A 26,544-nucleotide genomic window follows, 5' to 3' on the forward strand; every position below is an offset into this window, starting at 1 on the left:
ATTTATAGCAAACACAACGAGGATGCCGCTTGAAAATGTCAATGAAGCATCCAGTATAATAAAAATCTCAGTTGCGTGATGATTCTGAAACTTTCAGCAGGAGTACTGAGAAAATAAAGGTACATTTTATATGTGCCAGACGTATTTCAGAGTGGATCACTGGAATATCATACAGTGTGTGAAAGCCAAATGGAATGAATTCATTATTTCGGTTACAGTTCATATTTTAACAAAATCCTGGAACACGTCAAATTTAAATAATAATTTGAGATATCTCAACGGAAAAATGCTACCCCTACCTTCAACCTCAGTCGAATGACAGGTACAACTCCCAATTATATTTGAATGGGAACTATATAAGGCTTGTGATATATCGTTTGAAAGGTCTCTTCATTCTCTATTCAAAAATATTATCGCTTTCAAGTTTATTGCAACAATTGAGATGAAATAAATTAAAATCATGTGGTTACCAAAATTCCATAAAATACACTCAAAACTCATTGTACCATAGCAATGTTCATTTCAGATGGTATTCTTTGAAAAACTGTAAATAATTTTCGTGGCAACGTTAGTTTGAATGTCTTGTCAACTTGTTTCGTATGTTACAACATTAGTTGTCAGTATTTTAATTCAAGTTCAATGTTCGTTAACTTCTAGTCTGACAAATGCCTAGATTAACGGAAATGCATAAAATAACTGGTTACGGATATAAAATCCGAACACAACAGGAAGTAGCTCGACAATGTTATGAGAAATTTCTTAATTTACCGACCATATCTCTAGGAACAATAAGCAAAATAGAGAAGCAGTTTCGCGAGTTTGGTCATGTGGGGCAGATAAAAAAAGCAGCTGCCAATGCAATGAGTGATGAACTCAAATTAGATATCATGCTTGAGTTTGAGGAAACCCACATACTTTGAGTCACTACAGTCGATGATAGCCATACATCGATAGGTAACATAAAATACATCTCTATAAAATGAAACCTATTCAGGAGCTCATGGAAGACGATATTGATAGGAGAACTCATTTTTATGAGCAAATGATGAACACGTTGGATAACAATATCATCCAATTAGAAGACTTCGTGCTTTCTGATGAGTATAATTTGTCTCTTAACGGTTATGATAATCGACAAAATTGCCGCTACTAGTTAACGGAAAATCCTCACTGGATGAGAGAAGAACACACACAATACCCTCAAAAGGTTAATGGGATTGTAAGAAACAATATCATCGGTCCCTTTTTCGATGAGGGCGATAATTATTTGGCACCACTCCAAAATGATTTAATGCATGATGTTTAGCAAATTTATATCCTGATCCAGTGAATACGATATGATTTCAGCAGGATGGAGCACCACCACATTACCAAGTTAATGTCCGGCATACCTCGATACAATATTTCCCGCTCGGTGGACAGGGAGGCGAGGATCGATTGAATGGCCAGCGCCACCACCTGATCTTTCATCATTAGATTTATTTTTATAGGGATATGTGAAGAGCAATGTATGCAAAACTAAATATTCAGATTAGAATGACTTAAAAGAACGAATAACGCTTGCGGTAAGGTCGGTCACGCCTGATAAGTATGTTAAAAAATGTTAGAAGACAGTTTCATTTGAGATTACGATGTTGCCAAGACGTTCGCGGTGAACCATATATCACAAACCTATACTTCCCATCTGGAAAATTGGGGGTTGTACCTGTCATTCGAAGGGGGTTGAAGGTAAGGGTGGCATTTTCACGTTGAAGAATATCAAATTATAACATTTCACGTATTTCGGGATTTTTTTAAATATGTTTTTAAATATAACCGATATAATGAATTTATTCCTTTTGGCTTTTACACAGTGTATACGCATTTAAATTCGAATAAGATGTCTCTGGTAGGGAATGAGTCAAATAAGCGTATGAATATCTTCACGTACCATCATCTTGATATGCCTGGATTTGTCTCTTCCAGTGGCATAAAGTTGCAATGTTATGAATGAAATGAGTGCTTTATCCAAAAAATGCTCACAGTGTAATAAGACAGGTGTGTTATTCTGAAACTTTAAAGTACACCGTTGAGGATAGTGTTCTATGCAAGTGAAATTTTATATCGTATTGTACATTGTGTAGCGTTCCTAAGATATCTGTTTCAATTCCATAAAAAATGTATTGAGTGAAAATTGAATGGAAAAAAGTAATTTTTGTATATTTCAATTTTCATATAAACGTAGTTGATTCGACGGTACTTTATGCTATTGTCTAATTCATCTTTCATGTGAAAGTAGTTGTTTGGAGAGAGCAATTTGTATCTGAGAGTATGATCCACCCTTTTTAGTTGTTTCAAACTTATTTTCTTTCTTGCTTCCATTGAAAATTTCTCATATTTTTTGTGTTAAAATGGAGGAGTCGAAACCTTTTTTTTTTTTGAAAACCAGTCCCTCCTAAAAATATACTCCATTCAATTTAATTGAATAATGATCATTAATCCGAAAATATGAATAACATTACTTGCGTGAAATCATTTTCTACCCAATTATCGAGTTTCGACAAAAAATGGAAGTAATATGTTATAAATTGGGATGGTGTCCGTTAGAAGTGAGGTTAATCTCTTGTGATTACTAATAGAGCGTGATGGTGGTAGTACAAATCTTTATTCACCAAAGAGACCCGAAGTAAATTAGAGTGTAGTCTCAGAAAAAGTTATAATTTTAAATTGAGTTGAGTTTGTGATTGTAACTGCTGAGTAGAGTAAATAATTTACCCACAAAGCACTTAGACTAGAAGTGAAATGAAAATTCACCTCCATTTATTGATTATACATTTTTTTAAGGACAAAAACACAAGCACTACAGAAAAATATTTGAGGCGCCCTCAGAGAGGTGCCTTTGCGAAAGTAGCTATTCACATTGGATTTGAATCGCTGAAGATTAAATACATTTGGAAAAACGTTCTCAGGAAGTTTATTCCACATAAACTCAAATATCCATATAAAAGGGTTCTTGAACAGTGAGGTTCGAGGTGTACTGAGTTCAACCTCAAAATATTGCCTTGAAGAAATAACTTCCATGTTTACTTTCATGATGATATAAATGAAGAGTTTTTGAGGTAAACAATTGGAAAGTAAGGATAATGACCAAATATTCACCAAGCAGCATCTACCGTATATTAAAAAAATGGCACTCTTCAGTAAAGTAACTATGTATTGTTAGACACATTGAATTTTTAAAAATTCTGAATTGATTTATCTGCACATATTTCAATTGTACCACACAGATAACTTGGAAAGTGTTGAATCAGAAGATAATCGTTGTTGGCGTTCTATAAGAATCCGCCTTTGGGCCTTTCCTTTTTGAAATTCATTTCATTTAATTCGATAAGTTTTTCAAATATTGTGTACCACATGAGTACGTTGATGATTCGAAGTTGCGTTACTTACTTTAATTCAGATGATCTCAATAACGCAGCAACGGTATCGATTAGTGATGTAGATGATATTTAAGATGATGAAAATAATAAAAATAATGATAATAATAGAAATAATAATGAGTAGGCAGAATGAAAAGCAGGCATGGCCAGTAACGTCTGAGGCCTGGTGAATTGCACCACCACTTACTCGAGCAACTGATGCAAAACTAGATTGACCAGCAAGTCGCAATCGGGAGGAAGAACACTATTCTCGCTCTGGTGCCGACCGTGGGTCCACTCGGTAGACCTAAAACTCGGTTCCTACCAATTGAAAAAGAGGCCCCCACAGTCGAGCGCTCGGAGGAGTAAGAGGCAAAGTAGTGGGGTCCATAACGATGATTTGCCTGCCGATGACAACCCTGACAATGACAACGAACGTTTTGAGTGATCGCAAGATCTAAGAGATGGCCTTATGCATTACTACGTGAATAGTCAGTCGGCGCGAAAAAAGTACATGGCGAAAATGCATGATCTGTGGTGTGAAACACATCCGGAGCATGGGATTACGTATCTTCGGTGGCAGGGCTATATAGCTCTTTCCGAGCCTGATGACGAATTGGTAGAAGCGATTCCCTCAGTCCCCTCCTCTTCTGCATCTCATTATTGCCATTATCCGTTGCGCTCAGAAATAGTGGAGGGCACCCCGGGAAACCGGAGGCACAAGGCCACCCATTTGTTTTATATAAATGATCTTGATATTTATCTCCGAAGAAAAGGATCTTGAGGGTGGTGGAAGAGTATGCTGTAGGTATGGAATTCGGGATACACCAATGTGCAATGATTTATCTGAAAAGAGAACGATGCGGGGACTACGAAGATAATGTGCAGCTCGTAGATGAAAGCATACTACACCTTCTGGATGTCGAAGAGTCGTATATTTACTTCGTGATAGAACAACACCACTTACAAGAGGTAACAGCAGTGGAGTACACTCTCAGTAGCAAGTATCAGCACAAATCCCGACAGATCTGGTCATCGGAACTGTCGGGGGAAAACAAAGTTGCTGCAACAAATATGTTTGCCGTTCCAATTTCATTCTACTCATTTGGAGTAGTGAAGTGGATTCTGGAGGAGCTGTACCATCTCCATGTAGAACAAGAAAAATTTTGTACCTCCATAGGAGTTTGCATCCCAAATCGTTCTTTCCGCGGTTGTACTTCCTCCGACAACAGGGAGGTCGTAGACTTTCGAGTTTAGAGTGTCTACACGATATAATACTGGATGAAGCCTGTAAAGTCGTCAGGAGTTCGGACCACCTTCTCTGCATGCTCCGCGATCTTGAGAGAGCAAGAATTGGAGCACTATTCCTCAGGGCAGCTGTCCGAGCAGCTTGTGAACTCGGTTCAGTTTTAGACACTGAACGAAGTGATCACAACTCTGTCACCGAGTTGGAACTCATTCAGCAAAAGGCCCATATAAAAGTCGCAGAGATCCCTTCACTCTTGCGGTAGCACAAGGATAAGCCATGAGGTCTTCTCAACAACATTGAAGATCTTGGCTTCTCTCAGGTCGAGTGGGCTGGAGTCGAAAAGTGCGGGTCTTTCTATGGCCTGCCAAGATATTGTCTTCAACACATTAGTCTGTCGCAGTTGCATGATGAGTATGAAGGTCTCTGACACGAATAGCAGGGCCTGCCGCCAGGCGTCTGAGACCCTATGCACTTGCTCTCAGCAAGTGCATGAGGTTAATATACATCGACATAACGCAGCCCTTAGAGTGCTTCATTGCCACCTACGTCACTTTTAAGGTATTGACGAGATACCGGTATTATCCTACGCTCCGGGAGATATTGAATCCGTTGTGGAGAAAGAGAAGTGCCGAATTTGTTCGACCTATTTGTTCATAACCCTCAGGCTCATCCAAGTTAATAAGCCTGATCTAGCCTTTTTCGAACATCAAAGCAATACGATATTGGTCGTGGAGTTATCAGTTCCTGTCAAAACGAATATCGTCTGAAAAAAGAAGAGAACTCCACAGATCACTATGTGAAGATGGTTGTTCTGATTATTGAAGTCCTTGGTGGAATGATGTTCTCTCTACTCTCGAGTTTCAAAATCATACAGGCTCGCTGCACTAAGGCATAAATCTTGGTCGAACAAATGCAGAAGGTTGTCATTCTTCCTCACTGTTCTTGCTCAGGGCACATAATTCTTGGACCCAATGATCACTTACTCCCCGGTGTGGGGAGTTGTCGTTGGTTGATAATGCCTGTGTGCCCTCCTGAATGTGTCGAGGCTTCGGGGGATAAGTTTAAAACAAACTAATAAAAATAATTATGATAATAATACTTCATTTCCTGAGTGACATGCAGGAACATGTATGAAACTCTTTCAAGGCGTAATATCCACCTTTCAACAGGTACGTCCCAAGGCTTTGTTTGAATGATTTCAATGATACACATGATTTATTCCGGCGGGTAGCTTATTGAACAACCTTTGCCCAGTCACAGTGGGTGACATATATGAAATATTAGTCCTTGAAAATGGCACATGTAAGTCATTTCGCTGTCTTGTAATAACAATATTTGAGAATTTGTTTCCCTTCTTGTAACCTCCAACTCATAGATATAAATATAGCTCGGATGTTTTCCATTAATTGGCTTAGGGTGTCAAAGTTTGAGGATTGTTCTTCAACACAGATTCACGAACAATCATCTTCATACTCTAAACAGTCGAAACTGTAGGAACATAAGTTATGTTTGGTTTCTTTTATTGGCGAACTTACATACATTTTACTTCTTGAAACATCCTACTGACTCGTTTAATCTGTTTTAAAAAACCTATCGCTACGTTTTCTTTCAAAATCCTGATCCAGATCATTGATCATAAACGAATGTCATGAATGAAATCACGAAATATGACGGGAAAATTGATTTTAATGAAACAGTCCACGAATGCAGTCTATTCATGAGCTATGCATCAGCGTAATTAACTGGGTATAAAGCTATTCATAAAACTCATTATTCTAGTAAGCCCGTATTGATTTCGTGGCATGGGCGTCGAAGCACAAATTCCCGAAGGGATTCGCTCGGCGAACTCTGATACACCTTTTGGGAATCGTTTCCATTTCAACTAACCGAGGAAAATATCATCAAATTGGATTGGAGATTATGCAGACAAAGGGGAACAACATCGTTTTGACAAATGAAAATGTTACGGTGTTTTATACATCGCGTGACTTCCTCAGGTTATTTCACGTAAGGTGTGTCTGAAAAGCATAATTTTTTGATTGTATGGGTATTATTAGATGGATATTTAGTGACTGCTTCAGTTTGGCAGAGCATATAAATTTTCGTCGGAGTTAATACCTGAAAGATATACGGTATCTCATTAATTGGAGTGAAAATCGGGTATAGGTGATCATCAATATTCGTTACCCCAATAAGTTGTAGTTTTTATTGGGTTTATCAATAAAACATTAAATAGGAATAACTAGATATTATAATATCTACCTGAACTGTCTACCTGAGTCTACCTAAGCTGGTCGTTTTAATTTGATGCCCCATCCTAACAAGTTATGGGCCCAGTGTACGTAAAACAAAATCAAAAGTGAACTTACATAATTGTGAATCTGATCTATGTAAATAAAATGGATATCAAAAATAATAAACGAAACATCCAACCATTTAATGGAGAACGTTATAGCGTCTGGAAGTTCGGTGTGAAATTACTACTTGCTGAACTACAAGTTTTGGATGTTATAGACCAGGATGTTGAAAACCAAGATGACGAATGGATAAAGAAAAACCTGGTCGCAGAGAACACAATAGGTGAATACTTGAGTGATTCATTTCTGAGCTTTGCATGGGAAGAACATTCTGCCAAAGATATTCTAAAGAACCTGGATGTCATTTATGAACGAAGATGTCTTGCAACTCAAATGGCTTTGAGAAAACAATTATTGAGTTTGAAACTTCAAGGAGAAGTATATTTTTTACAACATTGTTTCCTCTGGAACTAAATTAGATGGAATGGATAAGGTGTCTCATCTCTTGCTGACTCTTCCCTCTTCATACGATAGAGTCATAACAGCTCTCGAAACCCTCATAAAAGATAACCTAAACATCGCTTTTGTGAAAACAAAACTATAAGGTCATGAGAATGTATTGAAGTAACCACTACAAAAAGATGCTAGAAATACAACGAGAACGTACTTGATGACAATATTTATAATATTATGTTATCAGCAAAATCTTTTGATTCCAACTTCCTGAAACTTATAGTGGAATGAAAGAAAATGAAATTTGAAATGGGAGGAAGCTATAAAAGTCGAACTTGATTCACTTTCATAAAATGAAACTTTGACATCAGTACCTAGTCCTATGAAACATTATGAATTCCAAATGGGTTTCTTCTATTAAAAATGATGAATATGGTAACCCAACAAAATATAAAGCACGACTAGTAGCCAGGGGTTTCAAACAACAATATTTACTAGATTATGAAAAAACATTTGCACCTGTGACTAGGATTACCACATTCAGATTTTAATAAGCCTTCTCGAATTAGTTTGACCTCATCATTCACCATATGAATGTGAAAACTGATTTTCCCATTGGCAAATTGAAAGAGAATATTTATATGAAAGTTCCTGAAAGAGTTATAGCCAAGAGGGATCAAGTTTTTAAACTGAATAAATCTCTATATGGCTCAAACTATCCTCAGGGTATTGTTTCGAACATTTTGACCATATTTTGAAAGAAAAGGATTTCAAAAATTCCCAAGTAGATCGTTGTTTTCATATATTGGATAAAGGAAATATAAATAAAAATATATATGTTGTATCATATGTAGATGATTCATTATTATCTGCAAAAGACATGGAATTGATAAAAAATTTCAAGCAATATCTGATGAATATATTTCGCATGGTAGACTTATCAAACATGAAGATATTTTTAGGAATAAGACTCGAGAGAACATATTGAGCAAAAACAATCATACTAAAATATATTCCGACAGGTGAACAACAAGCTGATGCCTTCACCAAACCTTTACCAGAACCTAAGTGTGCAGAAATAAGAATGTTCATTGGTTTAAGTACATTGGAACTTAAGAATGATTTCAATTTAAGTTTTTTTTTTTTGAGTGGGACTATTGGGTTTATCAATGAAACATTCAATGTGAATGACCCTGTATTCTAGCTTATCATTTTATTCTAATATAACTATAGAATGGAAACGTTGCGAATATGAGTCATATCTGTACTCGAATGACTAGATATTATGATATATATTAATCAGTTGATTCTGAGCATTCATAAAGATAGCATGTATAACTGAATATAATGAAACATAAAATAAAAAAAAATATTAAATTTGGAAAAAAATCTATAATCGTGACAGCATGCTATAGATCACCATCTTTCGACATAGGTGATTTCATTCGTATTCTTCAGAAATACTTTGAAAATAATCAAACCAAAACAGAAAGTTACTATATATTCATCGGCGATATGAATATGAACCTTCTCAAAGATGATGAAAATAAGTTTGAATATTTGAATACAGTAGGAGATTTGAGCCGGTTCTAAGCCTCCCCCCACCACTATGACGTATTAATTGCTTTTTTATTGGTTGTTGTTTGGTGAAGTCAATGTGATGTGACCTTGAAGGGTGTGGTGTATGGATCGTTCAGAATTTTTTTCCCGGTTCTAATCCTCCCCCCACCAATATGACGTGTTATTTGCTTTTTTTTGTTGTGCAGTGAAGTCAAGGCGTTGTGACCTTGAAGTGTCTGGTGCATGGATCGTTCAGATTTTTTTTTTCATATGAGATTTTGTGTGTGTATGTGTGTGTGTGTGTGTGTGTGTGTAAGAGAATGCACGGTACAGGGTTTCATCATGTGCTTGTTTGTCTATGTACAAACATACGTCTGCATACTTCGAAGATCCTCCAAGTAATGAATGCTCTATCGGTGTGAGGGCACCAAGTTAGTAGTGGAGTGACGTCACAGCAATAACCGTTCAACGGCTAGAGAGCGACATGTTCACTCCACGACGTGTGGCAGAGTAATGCGTATTCATCGGTCTGCTCTCACCTCCCTCGATGTAGTGAAGGATGTGACGTAACGCCCCAGACTCGCCATCAATGGTGACACGCAGGCGGGCGAGGACTGTGCTAACGTCTGTCCTCTCCGAGAGCGCAACGACAATTGCTTGTTCGTATCGCTCTCGAAGCAGTGAATGATGTGACGTAACGCATCACCCTACCCTCGCTATTGATGGTGACACGCAGGCGGGCGAGGACTGTGCAAACGTCTGCCCTCTCCGAGAGCGCAACGACCACTGCTTGCTCGTGCCGGCAACTGTTATCGCATCAAATTGGGAGATGGGCTTGGCTGTGACGTCAGGCATCTCTAGTGGATGCATCGATGTGTCCTTACCTACCCTCACTCTCTACGGTGATGCGCAGGCGACGTGGATTATGGTATTTAAGAAGCGGGCGAGTGTTGGTTATGTCAGTTTCCATCGAGTGAGTTAGTGAGAACATATCATAGAAAATGTATTCTTGTGAATGTGGTAAATCTTTTACCCGTAGTGACAACCTTCGTCGTCATCAGCTCCAGAGTTGCCAAGGAGGTCCATCAGTAAAACGAGTGAGATTAGATGACGCTGCAACACCTATGTACACATGTAATTGTTGTAATGTGATGATTCCATTGACTCAAGTGAATTCTCACAATAGAACTCTACAACATAAGAATAATACATGTGTTCAATTCAGTGATGGTGTTCAAATTATAAAGAGCGCCTTCAAACGTCGGATTGCGACATACAGGGTGCAGAGTTCCATTGTTTCCACCGATTACATGTTATTCTTTAATGAAATCAGGCAGAAAGTTATAGAATTATTGGAATCGGCCATCAGGGTTCACAAAATCATCAAAGTGAATATGGAAGTATTTGGGAGTTATATTCTACAAACACAAGACCTGAAGGAAACCAAATCATTTAATTCACAGAATAGAACAGTTGATCAATCTACTGATTTGAATTCCTTATTTGATGGATTTCGAAATGGGATTATCGCTCAAACTACAGAATTCCAGGAACGTGATTCAGGTAAACATTTCTACCAAGTTTTAATTGGATGGATTAGTAATATTGTTCTGTATTTAAGGTTGGACTTGTGAAAAAATCATGTTTCTGGAGTTGAACATTAATAAATACAGCCCGCTCAGTGGATGTTCATATGTGAAGCTGCCTGAATGTATCGAGCGTAGGAAGGCCGTGGTTAATGTCCGTAATGAAGATCAGCATTGTTTTGCATGGGCTATCACTTCAGCACTACATCCTGCAATCGATAGAACATCAGAAGTTTCATCGTATCCACATTTCAGTACAGTCATAGATGTAACAGGTATGAATTTTCCGGTAAAGTTGAAAGATATTGTGAAATTTGAAGACAAGAATGATATTTCAGTTAATGTGTATGGTTTAGAAAGTAAATTCGAGAAGGGTAAAATAATGTATGAAATAATTGGACCATTACGTTACTCTCAGAGAAGACTTAGAAGACATGTCAATTTGTTACTTATCACAGATGATTTCGGTAATAATCATTATTGTTGGATCAAAGATCTTTCAAGATTAGTTTCAAGCCAATTATCGGCTCATGAACATAAGAAATATTTTTGTTATGGCTGTTTATTATATTTTTCTAATGAACAATTACTATTACGTCATAAGATAAATGATTGTAATCACTTGAGTACTACAACACCATCAACCAATTTCAAAGTCAATAAATATGGGAAAACGGTACCTGAAAATATACTAACTTTTGAAAATTTTGAGAAACAAATGAAGGTACCATTTGTAGTGTATGCCGATTTTGAATCAGTACTGAAGCCGATTCAAACCACTAAACCAAATCCTGAATACTCGTATTCGATCAAGACATTCAAACATGAGCCTTATTCATTTGCTTATTTGATTAAATGTTCATACAATGATGATTTATCAAAATTTGTTTCGTATAGGGGTGTGGATGCAGCCCAGAAATTCGTTAGCAAAATCGAAGATGATTTGAAAAATATTTATGAAAATCATCTCAGGTTTCCTATTCCTATGGATGTACAAACTCCTGAGGAAGAGGAACAGTTTGCTCCTGCCACAAATTGTGGCATTTGTTCCAAACAATTTAATGATGGCGAAGTCAAAGTGAGGGATCATTGTCACCTCACAGGAAAAAAAAGGTCCCCTGCTGCTCATTCATCTTGTAATTTGAATTTTAAATTGCCAAATTTCATTCCTATAATTTTTCACAATCTCAGTGGATATGATTGTCATTTATTCATAAAGGAATTGTATAAAAACAAAGATAAAGTGGATGTCATCCCACAAACTAATGAGAAATATATATCTTTCACAAAACATCTCTTTACACACTCCTATACGGATAAAGATGGTAGGGTGAAGAAGAATTATTTGAAAATGAGATTCATTGATAGTTTCAGATTCATGCCTAGTTCTTTGGAGAATTTAGGTGCAAATTTAACATCTGATCAGTGTATCGAGATGCGCAAACATTTCCCACAAATTGAAAATTTCAATTTGATGAGAAAGAAAGGTGTATTTCCCTATAGTTTTGTTGATGACATGGAAAAACTGAATCATCCAAGATTTTCAACCAAAAATCAATTTTATGATAAACTCAATTGTGAACATATATCAGATAATGATTATGGGAGAGCTCAACTTGTTTGGAATTTATTCGAATGTCAGGATTTGGGTGAATACTCTGATTTATATTTAAAGTCAGATGTGTTACTATTATGTGACATTTTTGAAAACTTTAGAAATATATCTGTTGATAAATATAAATTGGATCCGGCACAATACTTCACTGCACCCGGATTATCGTGGGATGCCATGTTGAAATATACTAATATTGAATTGGAATTACTAACTGATATTGATATGGTTCACTTCTTTCAAAAAGGTATTCGTGGTGGAATAAGTCAATGTAGTGAAAGGAAACATAAAGCAAACAATACATTTTTACCGGATTATAATCCAAATGAACCATCTTCATTCATTTCATATTTGGATGCAACAAATCTATATGGTCACAGCATGTCGCAACCATTACCAACAGGTGAATTTTCATGGTTAGCACCTCATGAAATTCTCAATCTTGATATAATGAATGTGGATATTGATAGTCCTTATGGATATGTATTGGAAGTGGATATACATTATCCCCAAGAACTTCATGATAAACATTCCGATTTACCATTCTTAGTTGAACGTTTGATACCTCCATATGCAAAATCGAAAGTTCCCAAATTAATTCCAAATTTAAACGACAAAAGAAAATATATTGTTCACTATAGAAACTTACAGCAAGCTGTCAATCATGGTTTGATAGTGATGAACACACATAGAGTATTGAGGTTTAAGCAATCATGTTGGATGAAGCCTTATATAGATTTGAATACTGAAATGCGTAATAGGTCTAATAACAAATCTGAAAAAGATTTCTACAAACTAATGAATAATGCAGTCTATGGAAAAACAATGGAAAACGTAGACAATAGAATTGATGTTAGACTCATTACACATTGGGAAAATATAAAAAGAACTATAGGTGCTAGTTGTCTCATATCGCGACCAAATTTTAAAAAATGCTCTATTTTTACAGAAAATTTTGTTGCCATTCAATTGGCTAGAGTAAAAGTTCATTATGATAAACCACTATATTTAGGATTTTCCATTCTAGAATTATCTAAAACAGTTATGTATGATTTTTTCTATGGATGTATCAAACAACAGTTTGGAGAAGATGCGTCCTTACTCTACACTGATACCGACTCCCTTATTCTCAAAGTAAATACAGACAATTTCTATGAATTTATCAAAAATAATATAAATAAGTTCGATACATCTAATTATAAAATAGGAAACCAATTCAATATTCCAGTGACAAAGTCAGTTCTGGGTAATTTCAAAGATGAATTCCCAAATGATCCAATAATCAGCTTTTACGGTACAGGTGCTAAAGCGTATTACGTGAAATCTGTTGATGGTGAACTGAAGAAGGCCAAAGGTGTGAAACGATCTGTTATAAAGAATGAATTGACATGTGAAGACTATGAAAAAATCATTGAAGAGGGAGGTATGATATTCAGGAAGATGAACTCGTTCAGAAGCGTATTGCATGATATTTACACTGAATTGAAAAATAAAGTCGCTTTATCGTATCATGACGACAAGAGATTCATCATTCCGAATACCACTCGAACTCTTCCATGGGGTCATAGCGATATAGAATTTTATCGAAATGATCCTAATGATAACATTCGTTGGGTGTCTGAAATCGTTCATTCTTTTTCTCAAGAGAGCGCCTTAGACCAACTAATCAATTTGTTGACTGTAGAGATGAATAATTGAATTATAATTCGAAGTATCATTGCTTATTCCTTCAAACCGGAAAATTCTTATTTGTGATTATTTGTGATTATTGTATTATGTATTGTATATGTATCACTTTTACCAAGTTACTTAGATGAATAAAAAATGATAAAAATATTATTTGTTTCATTTCTATTTTCCTAACCAATTACTGTAAAGTATATAGCATAATGTAAATGAAAGAAATATCAGTTTGAAAAGAATCATCGTAGAGTGCACAATGTCTAAAACAATCGATAAGTTTGGTAGAAAAAGAAAATTGGGTGGTAATGTCATTCGAGGTCCTCCCGGGATTGGTTTTAAATTAACAAAAGATGGTCATTATGACATGCAAAGGAAAATATTGAAAAATATAAGCGAACCAATTGACAAGAGTGATTGTGTAACTGTATCATATCTTGAGGGGGAAATTAACGGAACAAAGGAGGTTATACTTCTAGCCCTACAAGCTGCAATACAATCCACAATAGGCAATATTGCTCGGGACGCCCGGCAAGCATTTGACGATAAAATTGCAGAGGCTCGGATAACTTTCACTCGTAAATTTGACAAACTTACAAGTGATGTAGACATAAAAATGTCTGACATAACAGCGTCTACAAATAAAAAATTTGATGCTATGTCAAACATAACAGGGACTACAATGAAAAAGTATGATGTACTGGAACAGAGAGTTGAAGTATTGGAGAAAAACCATAAAGAAGTTTTGGAGAGAAACTATAAAGTCAGGCCATCATCATCAGGTGGACTGGGATATCCAGGACTGAACATTAATCCAAATCATAGAATAATACAACCAAAACCAAAACCAACTGATGATGTATTAATGGAACCAACATGGTGAATGTATTCCCTCGTTAGGTTAGGTTAATAGTTACGTTAGGTTAGCTGCATAGTTACGTTAGGTTAGGTGTTAGGTTAGTATTCCCTCGTTAGGTTAGGTTAACAGTTACGTTAGGTTAGCTGCATACTTACGTTAGGTTAATAGGCGATCGCGAAGCGATCGCTTCGCGATCGTGAAGCGATCGCTCAGCAGGCCGCTTCGCGGCCTGGGGCGCTCAACATCCACCACTTGCATCCGGGGCGCGTTTTTTGCCCCTTCTCGAAGCCCCGCCCCCTTTCCGAAGCCTCGCCCCTCCCCGAAGCCCCGCCCCCCCCCCCGACTCCCAAAATTTGCGCATGTACACCCCTACCCTCAACGCGCATGTGCGCTCCCACCATTTTCCCACCACTCACGCATCGAAGTCGATACCCTCCGGAGAGCACTCCACAACATTCAGTTCGAGAAGTCATCTCATCGAGAACAGTCCACTCCACAACAAGGCAGTACCTTCCAACGACCAACTTGATATTTGAGTAAGTAAATTAAGAATGTTATTTTTTATATCAACTAACTTTGTATTATTTCTTCTTTTTCAGAATGGCAACCAATACACAGGAGGTGAATAATGCTGTGGCGTCTATTCTGCCGGTGTCCGCTGACCAGGAGGAGGCAGCATCTTCGGGAGCGGTGCCGGGTGACCAGGCAACCACTTCGCGTTCGCGAGTTAGGTGCAGATCTGGTAGCCCTGACTTATTCGAGGAGGAGGAGGAAGTCAGGCCTGTGAAGAAGGTTTGCCAACGACCTGCAGCGAAGGTTGGTCCTATTTCTAAGTACCGAGCTACTTGCAATAGGACTAATCCTTATGCAGGTAGTTGGTCGACCGCTCCAAACAGCTTAAGGCCCTCCACACCACCCGCAGCAGTAGTGGAACAACCTAGGGCGCCTTCTCCGGAGGAGCCACCAGTCGTATTGTCCCCTTCGGAGGAGGCTCCCATCGTATTCACTCCGTCGGTGGTGCCGCTTTCGCCGATGCTGGCAACACCGGTGACGAATCCTGAAGTGTTAGTGCCACAAGTGCGACAGCCTATCGGAGAGGTTAGTGAAATGTTGGACAGTTTTCTACAGAGATGTAAGGAAGCAGAACATGCTTCTCGAGCTAGTGAAGCCGCGTTGGTTAAAAGGAAGCGCGAAATGGCTGAAATTGTTAACCGACGGAGGGAAGTAGAAAAAGAAATGGCCGAACTAGATCGGAAGTATGCATCTCTGGAGAAAAAGTGTGAAGCAGATACCTCTTCGATAGAGACTTATAAAAAGTTAATGACTTTTATAAAAACTTTCCCATAGATTAAGTGTAAGTGTAGTAAGATTAGTTTTAGATTAGTTAGGAATATTTAATTAAGATAGTTTTAAGTTTATGTTTGTAATTTTAGGAAATAAAAATAAAATAAAAAAAAAGAAGTGAAATTAAGGGTGTACATTGTTTTGGTTTGGTACACATTGAACAATGCGATGGTTGGAGCATTTTTCTTCACTTCGTCTTATTATTATTTCCTTTTTTTTATTTCAATTACAAGTTCTTCTATGCAAATACCTCACATCAATTTTTGTGTTCTCTAATCTATTGTAAATAATCTCTTGGGAAGAAAATATGTTTCATAATGAAATCAATAAGTATATTTCATATAATTCATATAGTATTTTCAATTTTCTCTTTCATGGAATATAGCTCATGTCATTTTTGAAATTCATTCCCACTTAATCCCCTCTCCCCCCCACTCCTTCCCCACTCCCTTTCAAAAGTATAAAAGTAGGAATTATCTGTTGGAATATTCAGTTGATCAGCCACCTTCAACATGGAACCTGATTCAACTACTGAGCCGTACAGTGACCCAGCGCATCAACATCCTTACTGGGCTTCTATCCATGAAGGTTTCGTTACCTCCACGACGGCACCTCACTCGATGGATTATGATAACATAATTTATGATGATCGGATACAAGTGCTTCACGTTACTGGAACCGATCAAGCGGACCTGTCTGATGGGGATTATCCAGATCCCTATGATTGGCGGAATGATTACGAATGGGATACACAGTCCGGAAACACAGACGACGACGACAGCGATGACGATGATGACGGTGACGCTGACAATGAGTCCGATGATAGTCCTCCACCATCCCCTATCCTGATTGAATTTCAAGAAAATTGTCATTCTTATTGCTTTCGAATTTCAAACACTGAATTGTTCTACATTTACACTTCACCCCCTCCTTTTTTTTTCCAATATAAATAAAGCATCAATCCCAGTTCTATATCATTCTTCCACAATGTCGAGTGCTGATTCCACCACCGAACCGATGAGTGTACCAGAGTATTCTATGACGAGTACAGGCCCCATCCAGGTACATGGAATAGATTCAACGTTCGATCATTTCAGTACAAATTTTGCACAAATGCTGCAACGTATCTATGATCTACCTGATGATTTCCCGGCACGTATGGAAGAAGGTATGCAAGAGGAAGTAGAGGCAGAGTTAGAGATGGATGTCAATGAGTTAGACGATCTAGAGGATAACGAGCTAGATAATTATGCTAATGATGATGCCATTAGTATATCGTCTGATTCAGATGATTATGAGGATGACATCATCAGTATATCATCAGATACAGATGATGATACAATCATCATTGTTTCTGATGATGATGAGGAGCGTTAGTCCATACCATTGCATGGATTAATAAAAAAAACAGCCCTTTTCAGGGCTACAATTGAAGACTGAAACAATAAAAAAAATAGCTCTTTTCAGAGCTATCATTATACTTTCAAACAGAAACAGGTTCATACCATTGTTAACATTATAGTCTCAAACAAAATGTATGTATGTAAAAGTATTCATCATTATATGCATACAATGATTGACAAAATGCCAACTTCAACTTTCATTTAAAGTAGTACTCATCATATGCATAGATATTCAATGACTATCAAATTCCAAATATCGACTTTTCAGTCAAAGTAGTAATTTATTTGTCATATAATGTATAGATATTCAAAGACTAACAAATTACTTAGACTTTTATTAGTCAAAGTATTCATTTGTCATATAATCTATGAATACTAATACAACTAACTACTGTTTGTGTGAATAATGTAGCCCTGAAAAGGGCTGTTGTTTTTTTTTTTGACCAGTAGGTCCACGATTATTGTGCCACAGGTTGGACATTATTACATATAATACATGTAGATACTCGGGTGAAGTTTGTTAGTGGCCTCTCGCAAGCTTCACACCAATTCTGTCCCATTTCCATAATTGAGACAGTGTTGTGGGTGTTGACATGGGCATACCACCCTCCATTATTGTTTCTATGCGAATAAAACCAAAAGCAGCACCAACATAGTTTTTTGTTCTCTCCATCTATTGTGCTGATCAATACGTATGCATCCATTGCACAATACAAATCCAAGGGATCTTCCAGTGTCTCACTGACATTGAGCGTTCGCATACCGATCCTCAAAGCACCATCGCCTTCAGTTGTGTCAGCTTCTATCCCTTCATCATCTCCTTCTTCATCCATGACCCTCTCAAACTCCATCACGTCATCATCTTCGTCGCTTTGGTTGGCCTCGTTTTCAACTTCGTCTATCTCATCTTCATCGACTCCAACATCTTCTGCTTCAACTATCACTTCCTCTAGCGGAACATTGACATCCTCATCATCTGATTCGTCTATCCAATTGTTTTCATCAACAGCAGATATTCTATTTAATGCAGCATTTATTTTTGCAGAATTCATCTTGTTGTTGTTTGCTCACAGTTGTAGAGAGTGAATGAATGAACTCTAGGTTTGCAAGTCGACTTATATAGGAGGTGATGCGACTCCCACTTGACTCGTTTAGAGTGGAATAGTAGGAGAAGTTATCCCACTATACTTTCACATGATGTTGATTTGTATAAATAGAGATCGTAGGTGTAGGAGAGAGCATTCAGAGTTTCTGTAAGTCATCTCTTAATATTTCTAATCGAATTAGTAAAATGCCGTTTCCAAAAGAGTGGAATGAAAAACCAAAAGTGTGTGTCTACCCAATGATGATTGCAGGGGCTATTGTGTGCTACTTTTGTCAAATAAGTAGACCTAAGGATTCAATCAATCCATGTACTGGTATGTGTAGTGATTGCGTGTTGCGGATTCAACTATCGCCTCCTTCTCATCCACCGAAGCGAACAAAATCGGATTATCGTCAACAACAGTTACAGTGTCTGAAGTGTTCCGAACCTATAATATTTAACAATATAGGTATCTGTAGAAATATTTGTGGTACCTGTGCTGCCGTTCCAACTCCACTGCAACGTTGTTTGCGTTGTGATACATATTCCATGAATTGTTGGAATCATGTATGCAATGCATGTAGAAGTACTTGGGATCTGTGTGAGAAGGTTGGTCAACTCTACCCCAATAGGAGAATCCATTTTTTTCAATGTTGGTGTTTGACGCACGAGCAACAACTATTGAGGAATAGAGTCAAAGAACGTTCCACATCCACAGAGACATATTAACATTTTTCATTTTATATTTTTTATTATCGTTATTGTCCTCTATTATTAATAAATATATATATATATATTGAATTCATTTGTATTATTTTCTAACATTTAAAAATACATGCATGCAACACAAAGTTTTCCTCTTAAATGACAAAGATTGTTACATGCGTGAATAGTTTAGTGAGAGAGCGCATGTGCCAGTTGATGAAAGAGCGCATGCGCTAGTTTATTTTCTTCTATAAATGGTGAGGTCTCAGTAACATCATCACCTTTCCTATCCACATTCTATTGCTATCACATATCATTCCTCAGACCTTAATAATCATGAGCTCTATGCCGGTATTGATTGCTGAAGATGGTTCACCACTTGTTGATATCGATCAGACTGATTTTGAAAATATTCCAGTATTACATTTATCGAGTCAAGATTCGATAAATGATTTTGATATTAACGACTTCGTTAACTTTGCAGATGTGCCAGAACCAAATGAGCAAATTATTATTGAAAATCCGATCGTTTCGCAATTATCATCACTCAAACACTCTTCATCTACCCTTCCTCTTGGTGTTGATAAGAAATCTAGAACAATCAAGAGGAAGGTTACTAAGGCATCTTCATCGATTGTCACTGACTTTAAAGAAAAGAAAGAATCCAAAAGTGTTGTGCGACAGAAAAAACCCGCAACGAAAAGTGACAGATCGAAGAGGAAGCCAAAAGGTACTCCTAAAGAAATGAAGAGTGATTTGAAAGCTGAACCGCTATCTTCTTTCAGTCCCCTCCATCGGTTTGGGGAAATGAAAAGGAAAGCAAAATGCCGTCTTGTAAAGGCACAGATGACTATTGCTGAACTTGAAAAGAGTGAGCGAGCTATTAATGCTAATAATGAAACTCTTGAAGCATTAGATGCCAAGATTGCATTAGCGAAGGTTGAATTGGCTAGAATGTCTAAAGATGCTGATGAACTCCGTTCAAAAATTGGTAAAGATAAGCAATTCCATCAACGTTCGAGAATGCAAGCTCAGGCTGAGCTTGAGGAGTCGACTAAGCTTTATGAGACGGCATTATCAGTGAGAGATAATTGGCAAAAAGAGTTGGATACTGCATTTCAAAGTGACGGCGATTAGTTTTGGGAATGATAATGTGTTTTCAATATCGTGAGTTGAAAAATATAAGCGGGAATGGAGTATACAATTAATTTGGTTTGGTATACACAGAACATTGCGAATGGCTGGGGCAATGTTTACCGCTGCAATATTTTTCAATTCACATACTTATAATTGAAATGAAAACAATAATGAACTTTAATATTACTTTATTCATAAAAGTCACTATTAGATACATTTAAACCATATTTGATTCATCAATCCAAGAATTTTGTTCGCTAGGAAGACCTTACCACTTTACATATACTTTATTTTTTCTTCTCTTCAACACCTTCTCAATCAGATATACGTCAGGATTCTCGGTTCGTAATAACTCTTCTTCGTAAAAACATCCTCTAATCGGCTGTTCATTCATATCTCCAAGATTATAAGTCGTTGGGATGGTTTTATTAATTTTAACAATCTTGAATAGCTCCGTGGTAAAATTCGCAGTGTAAGACTTTTCAAAAATATTTTTGTATTTACTTATACGTACAATATCATTCAATTGGAATTTGGGTTTACTTTGTCTTCCTCCAATTCCATTGATACCCTTGAATTTCAATTTTGTTGTTGAATCAACATTGATGGGTGCCATACTTATTGTACGATGAACTTTATTATTATATCTACTAGTTATAATTGGAAGAATATCAAGCCATTTGTGGTGACCTCTCATCGAAAATTCCTTGTAGAGCCATGCCTTTATTGTACGAATCACTCTTTCTGCTATAGCTGCCTTCTTTGTGCTGAATGTTGAATAATGATTGATATTATATTCTCGCATGAGAGATGAGAAGCTTCTATTAAAAAATTCTTTCCCTTGATCGCTTTGTATATGTTTAGGGGAAAATTTGGCTTTCTTCAGTACATATTTCATTGCATTAGTTATTGTACTACCTGTTTTATCTTTAACTGGCACAGTCCATAGATATTTTGAGTAACAATCAATTACTACAAGTATATATCTGTATCCTTCATTACTTTTTGCATAAGGTTGTAGTTCAGCTAGATCTATTTGCCATAGATCTGCAAAACCTTTGATGGTAGTTATTCTTCTACGAAAATTACGTCTTGCAGGTCTATGTAATTCATTAACAACTTGTCGTTTGATATCACTTACTTCATTAGTCATTCTATTTCAATATGATTAAAGAGAAAAAAGTGATAATGTTACTGCATTGAATGATGGTGTGACAGTGATCATTACTTGTGGATATATATTAATATATTATACCTTCTTCACGTAATTCTTCAATTATTGAAATTATTTCATTATCATGTCCGGTATGTCCAGCTGACTTTGAAGCTACCAATAGTCGTAGGCGAGCAACTAACTCTTTCGGTGAATTCCAGTACACATAATTCGCAGGTTTAGAATTATATGTTTTCTCCATTTTCACTCGTTTGAGTGCTCCACCAATTTTACTTCTACTCCTTATTGGATATTGTCGTGAGTCTAATAGTGGTTTGATAACTTCACGAAATTTTTTAGAATTTGTATTTTTAAAACCATTCTTCAGATGATATTGTTTATATGGAGCATTCGTTATTTTCAATATTTTGGAATATACTTGACGAGTTTCTTCATTATCAACATCTTGTGGATTCTTCAAAAAGATCATATCATATAATTCTGGACTACCTGCGCATTCATATTTTTTCACTTTATTAGCATCCCAAAATGAAATGTTTCCATCTTTGAAATGTACCACTAGACTTCCCATTTTCAGCTTTTGTGTAATTGGATCCATACGTACGCCAAATGTTCCATCATATGCTGGATTTCTAGATTTTACATTATTCAAATGTTTCATCAAAACATCTTCACCACTTTCATTCATAACAGGTGAGATGTCAGGATCCGAGGAATCGATGTGGGACGATGATGGTGTTTCGAATAGAGTTGTTCTCATATCGTCTTGAAGTGTGCTCGTGTCACTATTCACAGATGATACACCATCAAAAGATTGTTTTCTTCCTATTGGAGTACGCATGGGATAATTTGAAGTAGATTGAACAGATCCACGATTTGGTGATAACACTGCTGATTTAGAAGTAGCGTTTGATGATAAATAAAACATTCAATGGTTTCATTATGGGCTCATACAATCTTTCAAGTGTCGAACGATTTTCAATATTATCATTCTTGATAGAGTTGAATTTCTGTATGACAGCTTCTGTTGTCTCTACTAGTTGACGTTTCAAATTCATTTCATTGTTTTTATGTTCAGAATCGTTTTTTGTATTCATAATGCCCTTTTTAAATTATAGCTCAATTCGTTGATGAAGTGACCTCTACAATATTCAGTGATCGAATAAGTTTCAAAAACAAGATCATGGGTATATAAAACTATCGAATCCTTTGCGATATCTACCTTCATCTATTTTTCTATACTTATCAATTACTAGAAATCCATATTGATCCTCCCAGCATTTAACACACATCAATTGGAATTGTTTGAATGTTACATCGGGTGAAACATGATCTGAATAAATGTGATGTAAATTCGTCTCATCTTGTTTGAACATTATAATGAAATTGGTATTGTCACGCACTAACTGTTTGGGTACCCGTGAATATGTCTGTGCTAGATAAAAACAATCAACATCCTTATGACGTCCCATACAGAAATATGATCTAATAATATCTTGCTTTTCACATATCACATCATCGAAAATGAAAACAGAATTAGACTTAGCGTCGGAGGGTTCCACTATTTCTGCATTATTGCTGAATGTATAAAAACCTAATCCTTTTATAGGTTCCAAAACACTTCGCAAGTACTGATATTTAGGTTGATTGAGTGATTTCGAATAGAGACACACATTTCTAAATCTCAATCCTTGTGGATGTGTTAATAGTGATATCATTGCATTCGTCTTTCCACAATTTGAAGGTCCTATAATGAGTCCTCGAACTGATGATGGAAGTAGTGGACCATGTCTGAATACTCTTTGTCCATTCAATCCACACCCAAATTTCTCATCTAGATTATCTACAGCAAACTTTTCTTTCTGTTTTACAATGCGCATCGTGCCGTGGTTGGAGACTATATAAATGTTATTAGCTTATTCATTTCAATGTGTACCATCAAACGATACGGACGTATTGAAAGTGATCGTAAAATTAAAAGAGGTTGTGGTTTTGTTAATGATTTAATAAACAAACTTCCTTTCGAATTACATCTACCCGGAGGATATCAATACTGTGGACCGGGTACAAAATTGAAACAACGTTTAGCTCGTAACGATCCTGGAATCAATAAATTAGATATTGAATGCAAAAAACACGATATTCAATATTCTAAGCATCCATCTAATCTTGCAGCAAGACATTTAGCCGACAAAGAACTTGAATACAGCGCTTGGGATAGGGTTAAATCAAAGGACGCGAGTATTGGGGAAAAAGCAGCTGCATTACTTGTCACCAACATTATGAAAGCGAAAAGACATATGGGCATGGGTTGTAGTACCAATAAGAAAAAATATAAGAGGAAACAATCGAAGAAAAATAATATTAAAAAAGTTGCATTTGGTGCTGGGATAGTCCATAAAGTGCGAAATGTATTGAAGAAAGCTGGTGGGAATCAATTTGTGACGAATAATAGCAAAAAAGCTATCACTGTGGCATTGCAGGCGGCACGTAAATACCTTAAAGCTGCCGGTGGAAAGAAGAAAATCCGCACACCACGCATAATTCCTGTTCCCAAGATCGGTGGACTTTTACCATTGATACCAATTTTTGCTGGACTATCCGCACTAGGAAGTTTGGCGGGAGCCGCTGCTGGTATTGCCAAGGCCGTGAATTCGGCAAAAGCCAGCAGAGCGGCTTTAATGGAAGCCAATCGTCACAATAAAACCATGGAGGCTGTAGCATTAGGCAAACGCGGAAGTGGAATATATCTCAAACCATACCGTAAAGGTTTAGGACTATATTTGAAACCATACAAAGCCACAAACAAAACAAAAAACTGATTGAACCCCTACCTCAGAGGCCTCTTACTGATCTCGATCTCAGTTATTATGCACAAAAAATGAAAATTCCACATTTTCGTGGTGTTTTTATGCGTGATAGATTACCATCTTCAGGTCCAAAACAAAACGAGACAGCTATTGTTAATTTAGATGGAATAAGTGGACCAGGAACACATTGGGTGGCATATAAAAAATGTGGGAAAGAAGTCACATATTTCGATAGTTTTGGAGATCTACCCCCACCATTGGAATTGACTCGATTCTTTCGAAAATGTTCGAATGTAAAAATCAAATATAACTATGATCGACAACAGAAATTTAATACAGTTCTCTGTGGTCACTTGTGCTTGCAGTTTCTCTCTAAATAATTTTCCAAATAAAAATGGATTCAACACCAAAACTGGATCGGGAGGCTATCAAGGGAATGGGGTTTTCACTTAGAATGTTTTCAAAATATGGTACCTTGAAAAAAATGGATAAAGTGATGCTTGCAAATATGCCTAAGGAAGTGATACTTGCATGTGTTGCACATGAGATTGCATATGTTTGGGAAAAGTTGCCTAAGCATCTGCAAGATGACATCGATATAATGAAACATAGATATTGTTATGAGCACCACCACGATCAAAATTCAGATTCGGATGTTAATGATGGTCCTATACCTCGAAAATCTATGTGTTGTATTTGTAATATAGAGGATGTGAATATTGGTATCAATAAAAATGATACTTATTACAATACAACACCTTCCAAAAAGTGTAAATTGTCTCAAATGTGCTGTTGCTGTGTACAATAATAAATTGAAATGTGTTTCAAAATATTCATCAGTCATGTCACGAAAGTTCGAGCTACAAGCTGTCGGGACAAGTGTCTTGAGTGCGGATTTTTTTCCACCAATTGAATTGGATAGGAACAGTCGTTATGGATTAGGACTTTTGGGATTCTATGGATGCAATACAATCAATAATATAACTGAAGCTAATAACTCAGTTAGTTTTAGAATCAGTAATGACAACTCATCGATACCCCAAAAGTTGACAACTGAAATTCCATGTGGTGCTTACGAAATAGAAGAGATCAATGCCGTCATACAGAAACATATCATGTTCAGATTGTTTCATGATAAAAAACCAAATGATGTCGTTGCAGATGATATTTTCTATCTACACGCCAATAATAATACATTCAAATGTGAAATGCGATCCAAATATGAAATTGATCTGACACATCCAAATTCTATAGCAGAAATGATGGGGTTCGCTCATGGAATATTTCCACCAAATCAGATACATGAATCATCATTACCAATAAACATTACAACTGTGAGACTTATCCGCTTGGATTGCAATATAATATCTGGTTCATATATAAATGGTGAAGAATCTCACATTCTTTTCTCATTCGATATTGATGTTGAACCTGGCTACAATCTTACTAAAGAACCACACAGTATTATATATATGCCTGTCAGTCCAGAAGGTCGTCAATTGATTCACAACATTACAGTGCGTATTTTGGATGAAAAAAATAACCTTATCGATTTTGGAAGTGTAGAAGAGATTTTCATTATTTTGGAATTGAAGAAAATCGAATAACTGTTGTTATGGGTTTCATTTACAATAGACAAAATCGCATTGAACAATCCCAAACGAGTTGCACTATCAAAAAGAAAGGTGTGCATAAGAAGAAAAGTGTGCATAAAAAGAAGCTCATTCCACAAGTGTATGCTAAACAGTTAGCACATAACGCTCTGTCTGTGAGTGATCTTAAATTTTTGAAATCGATTGGATTGAAAGTGAGAAAATAACAATGGTGCTCGAAACAAACAGTGAAAAGTTGAATATATTCAATGAACCAGTGCTCGATCATTCTCTCATAAGTTTACATGAGCACACATATAAGCCCTACGTATCACCGCTATTCAGGAATTCGGATGAAATCAGAATTGCAATCAATAATCAAGATGTTATACTAGATATTGCCGACAGCTTCATTTACATAGAAGGTAAATTCACCCCCAAAGATGTAGCGAAAACATGCTATCTCTCGAATAATGCAATTGCATTTCTCTTTGACGAAATTCGTTATGAAATGGGTGGTGAACAAGTGGCTGTTGTTAGAAAACCTGGGATAACATCTACAATGAAAACCATGATATCATTTGGACAATCTCATGCTAAC

The 26,544-nt window shown here is 36.7% G+C and overlaps 2 protein-coding genes across 3 annotated transcripts in view; one reads left to right on the top strand and one right to left on the bottom strand.

Moving 5' to 3' along the window:
* Dscam4 (Down syndrome cell adhesion molecule 4) overlaps window positions 1–26,544 on the bottom strand; it is a 585,723-nt gene that overhangs the window by 256,998 nt on the left and 302,181 nt on the right. The window lies entirely within an intron of this gene.
* On the top strand, window positions 15,187–16,871 carry LOC141484975 (uncharacterized). Its single transcript, XM_074180745.1, has 2 exons — window positions 15,187–15,230; window positions 15,294–16,871. Exon 2 carries the CDS (start codon window positions 15,295–15,297, stop codon window positions 16,039–16,041), a length of 747 nt encoding a protein of 248 aa, XP_074036846.1. The 5' UTR covers window positions 15,187–15,230; window position 15,294; the 3' UTR covers window positions 16,042–16,871.

This window comes from Leptinotarsa decemlineata, unplaced genomic scaffold (genome assembly GCF_025532065.1).
Source record: "Leptinotarsa decemlineata unplaced genomic scaffold, Ldec_3_MD MMD2_tig00026299_RagTag_RagTag, whole genome shotgun sequence".
Classification (NCBI taxonomy): domain Eukaryota; kingdom Metazoa; phylum Arthropoda; class Insecta; order Coleoptera; family Chrysomelidae; genus Leptinotarsa; species Leptinotarsa decemlineata.

What these genes read in the sequence shown, in the direction of transcription:
- LOC141484975 (XM_074180745.1), top strand. Translation starts at nt 15,295, where the DNA reads ATGGCAACCAATACACAGGAGGTGAATAATGCTGTGGCGTCTATTCTG.